The following is a 7,869-nucleotide window of genomic DNA, read 5'->3' as shown; positions in this document are numbered from 1 at the left end:
TTTCCGTTTTTTTGTCAAAAGTTTTCATCCATCCTGGACTCGCCGCTGGGAAAATGGGCTCCCTAGGCCAAAAAAAAAATCTGCGCAGTCAACCAAATAACGTACTCCCTCCGTTCTCTTTTAATTGACTCAGATTTAGTACAACTTTGTACTAAATCTGAGTCAATTAAAAAAGAACGGAGGGAGTAGCTTTGTACTAAATTTGAGTCAATTAAAAAAGAACGGAGGAAGTAGCTTTTTTAGCTCATGGCATGTCTGGAATGCGCACCTTCTTTCTACTGCACCAGTGATGCAGGCTACCAAACGTGTAATGTCCGCCACCTCGTAAATGTACGGATGCTCAACTATCAGACATGATAAAACAAACGAAGCACTAAGTCAAGGGCAGGGTCACCGATGGCATTGATCTTCCTGCCTTTGCTGCTACTGCCATTAGCCACCGCCTCTAACCCCTTGGTGAAGCCTGGCTGCCAGCCGCGATGCGGCGGCGTCGACATCCCCCACCCGTTCGGCATCGGCGCAGGCCCGGCCCTGAACCGGTGCAGCCGGTGCGGCCGCACGGGGCCTCCGTGCGCCAGGGGCCCTTGTCTACGTATGTTGCAGTATACAGATACAAACATGAAACATGCACGATAGCTAGCTCCAGCCTCCGGGGCTCGTTTGGGAAAAAACGATCCAAGTCAAAATCAGCCCATATGGAGGCATTGATGTATCCCTCCTGGACTCCCGTATCGCTAGAGGGAAATAACTGGCCGCATTTACTCAGACCGCATCGTCTTCTCTGCGTCCTTGTTTTTCTGTGCGGCTGTTCCTCAACCCCACATCCCCAATCACAACGGAAGCGGCGACGATGGGGGCCGCCCGCCTTGAGATTTCTAGCTGTTTTGGAGGGATTAATTGAGGAGGAGATCATGATTCATTAATTTCCAAGAAATCCCTCCCAAATTTGCAACGGTTAGTTCATCCTCTCCTATATATTCTTCAAAATTAGTCTATTCTTGTTCATCCGATTCGATTTGTTTCTCCAATTCTTCTTCCTGGCTTCCTCATTCCTCAATCAGGTTCAGGGACAAAATATAGAAGAAAGGGCATGTAGAGGAGTCAGCAGCACGCAGCCGCAGCGGGTACAGACGGGCGGCGCGACGGCAGCGGCGCCCGGCGGTCAGCAACAAGCCGACAACAACGAGTCAAGCAGCATCGTAGCTCCAGGTTCATTTGTTTCAACTTTTACTTGCATGCCTAATTCATCCTATGTGCCAAGATGTCATCTAGAAAGGCCTCCGGTCATGAAAAGCGACAGACGAGAAAACGAATAGATGAGTCATATAATCCTAAAAGGGTGCCTTAGACAAATTTATTAGCAAACCTGCAACTTCTGCTAGTGATCTTTTTTTCTGAATTAAGAATGTTGCACAAAGTTTGCTAAAACCTTCTCTAAAAAAGATCCAATCTCTCATAAAATTGTATTTGATGTTGACTAATGATCTTTTTTCTGAATTAAGAATGTTGCAAATGACCTTACCAGATGAACCAATGCATGCTGCGAGATGTTTGAGTTTGTTAGAAGTATAAATTGTTTTCCAAACATATCTATTGCATATAGAATTTTATTTACCGTACTTGTGACAGTAGCTTCAGCTGAAAGAAGCTTTTCAAAATTGAAATTGTTAAAAAATTACCCGAGGTCATCAATGTCACATGAAAGATTGAATGGTCTAGCTACATTATGCATTGAGAAGGGCCTATTGGATCAGATTAATGTTGATAATATTATCAATGACTTTGCGTCAACAAATTTTAGAAGAAAACGCTTCACATAGTTAGTGCACTTGTCTATTTTGCATGTCAATACAAGATTGGAGTTCAAGCCGGAGAGCGGGCTAGAGACCTAGAATGCAAGATGTGGAGAGCAAGCACAAGTTTGAGCTGAAATGTTATAAGATCATGAGTAGATGTTTTTTGAGTTGAACACTGTCACCCATAAGATCATGAGTATTTCCTTGAGAAGATAGGAAAAATTATGTTAAATGATTAAATTTTTATTAAAGTAAATATCAAAAATCATCTCTATTGCTACTGTACGGGGCCCTTTTTTTTTGTCTTGCACCGGGGCCTTGGAATGCCAGGGCCGGCCCTGCCTCAACCCCACATCCCCAATCACAACGGAAGCGGCGACGATGGGGGCCGCCCGCCTTGAGATTTCTAGCTGTTTTGGAGGGATTAATTGAGGAGGAGATCATGATTCATTAATTTCCAAGAAATCCCTCCCAAATTTGCAACGGTTAGTTCATCCTCTCCTATATATTCTTCAAAATTAGTCTATTCTTGTTCATCCGATTCGATTTGTTTCTCCAATTCTTCTTCCTGGCTTCCTCATTCCTCAATCAGGTTCAGGGACAAAATATAGAAGAAAGGGCATGTAGAGGAGTCAGCAGCACGCAGCCGCAGCGGGTACGGACGGGCGGCGCGACGGCAGCGGCGCCCGGCGGTCAGCAACAAGCCGACAACAACGAGTCAAGCAGCATCGTAGCTCCAGGTTCATTTGTTTCAACTTTTACTTGCATGCCTAATTCATCCTATGTGCCAAGATGTCATCTAGAAAGGCCTCCGGTCATGAAAAGCGACGGACGAGAAAACGAATAGATGAGTCATATAATCCTAAAAGGGTGCCTTAGACAAATTTATTAGCAAACCTGCAACTTCTGCTAGTGATCTTTTTTTCTGAATTAAGAATGTTGCACAAAGTTTGCTAAAACCTTCTCTAAAAAAGATCCAATCTCTCATAAAATTGTATTTGATGTTGACTAATGATCTTTTTTCTGAATTAAGAATGTTGCAAATGACCTTACCGGATGAACCAATGCATGCTGCGAGATGTTTGAGTTTGTTAGAAGTATAAATTGTTTTCCAAACATATCTATTGCATATAGAATTTTATTTACCGTACTTGTGACAGTAGCTTCAGCTGAAAGAAGCTTTTCAAAATTGAAATTGTTAAAAAATTACCCGAGGTCATCAATGTCACATGAAAGATTGAATGGTCTAGCTACATTATGCATTGAGAAGGGCCTATTGGATCAGATTAATGTTGATAATATTATCAATGACTTTGCGTCAACAAATTTTAGAAGAAAACGCTTCACATAGTTAGTGCACTTGTCTATTTTGCATGTCAATACAAGATTGGAGTTCAAGCCGGAGAGCGGGCTAGAGACCTAGAATGCAAGATGTGGAGAGCAAGCACAAGTTTGAGCTGAAATGTTATAAGATCATGAGTAGATGTTTTTTGAGTTGAACACTGTCACCCATAAGATCATGAGTATTTCCTTGAGAAGATAGGAAAAATTATGTTAAATGATTAAATTTTTATTAAAGTAAATATCAAAAATCATCTCTATTGCTACTGTACGGGGCCCTTTTTTTTTGTCTTGCACCGGGGCCTTGGAATGCCAGGGCCGGCCCTGCATCGGCGCCGGCTGCTTCCGACCGGGCTTCCAGATCGACTGCCGCAACAGGATCGGCGGCGGCCCCGCGCCGTTTCTGCCAGACGCCACCGTCCGGGTGGGTACGGCGCGCCCCAAGCCCGTGCGCGTGCTGAAGCTGATGGTGACGCCGCGCGCGCAGGTCCGCGTGAAGCTGCGAGTGGCGCACCAGTGCTTCGACGCCGCCGGCAACGAGACCAGCCGCTTCGACGGCAGGATGAAAGTCAACCCGGTGGGCGTGTACCGCATCTCCAACACCGCGAACGAACTCTTCGTCCTGGGCTGCAGCACCTTCATCTACGCCGGCAGGGGGAAGCTGGGGCTGAGGGATAACGTATCATTGGCGTACTTCAGCGGGTGCGTGGCGTACTGCAACAGTGCAGGGAGCGCGCGGGATGGCAAGTGCGCCGGCGTCGGCTGCTGCCGAGTCGATATCCCGGCGGCCCTCACCAACACCTATATGAGATTCGGCAATTGGCCGCACAAGGGCATCGAGTTCAACCCCTGCAACTACGCGTTCATCGTGGAGAAGAACCACTACACCTTCAAGGCTGCTGACCTGAAGAGAACGCCGGTGTCGCCCTGGACAATGCCACTTTGGCTCGACTGGGCTATCCGCAATGGCAATAACTCCTTGTCTTGCCCCCAGGCGATAATAACACCGGGATACACCTGCGTGAGCAAGAACAGCAAGTGCGTGAACTCCACCAACGGGATGGGGTATACCTGCAACTGCGTCTCAGGCTACGAGGGCAATCCATATCTTGACAACGGTTGTACAGGTAAGGGTCGATGATCAATTATGTACTTGTATGTATTGGTTTGTCTAATGCTCCAAGAAAGAGTTGCAAGATCTCGGCTGCAATTTCACTTGCAACTTATAAGATGCACAAATTAGGATGCAGATCCTTGGCTTTAGACTTGACTGAGCGCTAAGTCAATTCTCATCTACATGAGAATTAGCAATTCCATCAAATTAGGATGCAGATCCTTGGCTTTAGACTTGACTGAGCGCTAAGTCAATTCTCATCTACATGAGAATTAGCAATTCCATTTTTCTATGGATGTAAAGAATTCTCTTTCTGTTTCCACCACCGATGAGCCAAAATTAGATAGCCAGGTCGACTGGGCTAGAGCTACACATCATTCTTTTTCTCTTTTCTTTATTGATTATTACTAAGGCTGTTCTTTTCAGTGTATTCTATGCTTTTGTTTTTCCAGCCGAATTCCTATTCTCCCTTGCAAGAAAATCAAACCCATATTTACCCTTGTTCACTCCAGGACAAGCATATTTGACCGGCATATCAAAATGAGCAAGTGACTTAAATTTTGAAAACCATACTTACAATTTTCAATTACATTCGGGCCTTTTTTCAGATTTTTTTTGTAAAACTTTGATTATACAGAATCTTATAAATGAAGAGTTCCCTCGAGCTCGGCCTCCATTAGAAGTTTCAGGGTCGTGATGCAACAAGCTTTTATCTCGCAAATCATTTACTTTATAAAATAGGTACTCTCTTTTTTTACACAACCCTAGGTGTGCACAGACGTACTTACACCAATAACAACAACAAAGCCTTTTTCCCAAATAAGTTAGGGTAGGCTAGCCGACGTACTTACGTAATATCAAAATTTAGCTCCGTTTTTTCGTATTCAAACCCATTTTTTCATGTGTGCACCTACCGATAATTCTTCGTCGTTGTGGAGCATCATGAAGTTCTTTTATCAGACCATCAGCCGGTAGATTGACAATTTGCGTGGATGACAGAGCCTTTAGCCATGCATGTTGGCTTTTAATCCACACAAGACTATAGATTAGGGTGATTGACTTGGCTTAATGTTTGCTTGTTGTATGTAGATATCGATGAGTGCAAGCACACAGAAACATACCCATGCTTTGGCAAATGTACCAATATGAATGGATATTTCGACTGCACATGCCCACGAGGATTCAAAGGCAATGCGACCCTACCTAATGGTTGTGTCAAGTCCATAAACACAAGTGAGCAACATTTTCTAGTATCTTATTTTACTTCATCAACATCATAATGTATTACTATGAACCGTCTTAGTGTTTAGCATAACAGTTATACAAAAGTAGGTGAAAAGATATTGTTCCTTCTCAACCATTTTTACAATCTCCCTGTTTCAAACAATATTCAACAGTATTGTTCCAACATAAATCCAACAGTATTCTCACATGACTAATTAAGCTCTATGTATTAGCTCATGAAACTTGCGAAATAGGTGTACTGCGTCAACAGAAGTTAATGATTAAATATATAATGTAGATAACATTCAGATTTTGTTGTAAGAAATCCATATTGTAAAACATTTTTTTTTTGCAAATGGAAACAATACATAAACAAAACATAAGCAAAAATTATCTTCCCAGTACCAAGGCTTTGAAGCCTGGAGCCAACCTCACATGGTTCACCAATTTGACTTCCCTCATCCCAAACCTTGAATCTCTCTCCTTACCAATCTTTTTTTTGCAGGTTTAATTATTGGTCTATCAGTTTCTAGTGGTCCAGCTATGCTACTTTTGTTTTTGGGCTCGGTATTAATAATCCGGAAGGTTAAGCATGAGAAGGTTAAAAGGTTGAAACAAAAATTCTTCAATCAAAATCGTGGAAAACTGTTGCAACAATTGGTATCCCATAGGTCAGACATTGCAGAGAGAATGTTAATACCTTTAAAGGAGCTAGAAAAGGCCACAAACAACTTCCATCGAACCCGTAAGCTTGGTGGCGGAGGGCATGGTACAGTATACAAGGGAATTTTGTCAGATTTGCATGTCGTGGCCATCAAGAAGTCAAATATTGTGGTCAAGAGAGAAATAAATGAATTTATAAATGAAGTTGCCATACTCTCACAGATCAATCACAGGAATATTGTAAAGCTTATTGGATGTTGTCTCGAGACAGAAGTCCCTTTGTTGGCTTATGAGTTCATTTCAAATGGAACCCTATGCGATTATCTTCACAAGGAACCACGGAGATCAATACCTTGGGAAGACAGGTTACGGATCGCAACAGAAATTGGCAAAGCTCTTGCTTACCTTCACTCGGCTATTTCTGTCCCTGTAATACATAGAGATATCAAGTCTGCCAATATACTTCTTGATGATGCCTTGACAACGAAGGTGTCTGACTTTGGAGCTTCCAGGTACATTCCTAAGGATCAAACTTGTATAACAACAATGGTGCAAGGAACTCTAGGATATATGGATCCTACATACTATTGTAGTGGCCGGCTAACCGAAAAAAGTGACGTTTATAGCTTTGGGGTAATTCTTATTGAACTGCTTACAAGGAAGATGCCAATTACATATAGATCCTCCAATGGTGATGGCCTTGTTGCGCAGTTCCTTGAACTACTTGCCAATTGTAAATTGGTTGAAATACTGGATCCACAGGTCATGGATGAGGGAGGTGACCAAGTTGAAAAAGTAGCTGCTCTAGCCATGTTGTGCATAAAACTAAGAGCAGAAGAGCGACCTACAATGAGGCAAGTGGAGATGACTCTTGAAGGTCTCCAATCACCGAAGGAGCACATACTGCAAGATTTGCAAGCAGGAACAAAAGTGGGGACTCATTTGGCAAGAATATATTCATCAACTATAGGAAACATAAGCTCGGTGGATGTGAGCAGGCAATATAGTCAAGAAGAAGAGTTCATGTTGTCTGCAAGATATCCACGATAGTGAGTTCTTGTGCACATGTGTGTTGGATAAGTTCATACAATGTGTGTGACTCCGAACAAATGAAAAAAATTGCTTTTTGTAGAGCTATTTTCTTGATTGTTGAGTTCCAGATAGATTTTTTTTTTTTGCTTATGTCATCAAAGACAAAAAAAAAAAGATCATCGGCAATAACTTCATACAGCACATTCGGGTGCTAGAAGAGTTCAAACGAATAGTACTTTTTGTAGCACCCATAACTCATCCTATAAGGAAAAAAGAAAGTAGTTATCGCTTTACTGATCGAAAGAGTGTAGTCATCTACGGAAGATCATATGATCTATAAACATCGAGGCACATGAGAGATCAATGACAAGGTACTACCACAAACCTATAATCCAGGGGGTGTATTGCCCCTAATAATGGAGGAGTAAGGGTGGAGGTCGATGAGAAGATGCCTCTGATGATGATTCCGATGGCAATTCCCCCCTTCAATCTCTTCTCTCCGGCGATATGTGTTTATATAGCTTTCTTCTCGGGTCTCCGTCTGAAACGGGACTCATAAGGCAGAGAAGCAGGAAAATTGATGCCAAAAGGTCAGAACATAATGGAGACACATGTCTGTAAATGCCCAAATCCCAAGGATTCACCTTTTTTTTTTTTTCCTTGACTAGCAATTGAGAGCAATTGGCTTAATCCAGAGAA

The 7,869-nt window shown here is 42.7% G+C and overlaps 1 protein-coding gene across 1 annotated transcript; it reads left to right on the top strand.

The window, feature by feature from the left end:
* The first annotated feature begins 396 nt into the window (after positions 1-396).
* LOC124671779 (wall-associated receptor kinase 2-like) lies at positions 397-7,235 on the top strand. The gene is made up of 4 exons (XM_047208110.1): positions 397-511; positions 3,464-4,264; positions 5,341-5,484; positions 5,981-7,235. The coding sequence occupies exons 1-4, from the start codon at positions 397-399 to the stop codon at positions 7,186-7,188; spliced, it is 2,268 nt and encodes a 755-aa protein (XP_047064066.1). The 3' UTR covers positions 7,189-7,235.
* Positions 7,236-7,869: the final 634 nt, after the last annotated feature.

The sequence above is a fragment of the Lolium rigidum genome, chromosome 7 (genome assembly GCF_022539505.1).
Source record: "Lolium rigidum isolate FL_2022 chromosome 7, APGP_CSIRO_Lrig_0.1, whole genome shotgun sequence".
Classification (NCBI taxonomy): domain Eukaryota; kingdom Viridiplantae; phylum Streptophyta; class Magnoliopsida; order Poales; family Poaceae; genus Lolium; species Lolium rigidum.
The sequence above is the reverse complement of the archived record's forward strand: the minus strand, read 5'-3'. Positions and strand labels throughout refer to the sequence as shown.

What these genes read in the sequence shown, in the direction of transcription:
- LOC124671779 (XM_047208110.1), top strand. Translation starts at nt 397, where the DNA reads ATGGCATTGATCTTCCTGCCTTTGCTGCTACTGCCATTAGCCACCGCC. An exon ending in CGACATCCCCCACCCGTTCG is followed by an intron (nt 512 to 3,463) that starts GCATCGGCGCAG and finishes AGGGCCGGCCCT; the next exon opens with GCATCGGCGCCGGCTGCTTC. An exon ending in TGTCAAGTCCATAAACACAA is followed by an intron (nt 5,485 to 5,980) that starts GTGAGCAACATT and finishes TTTTTTTTGCAG; the next exon opens with GTTTAATTATTGGTCTATCA.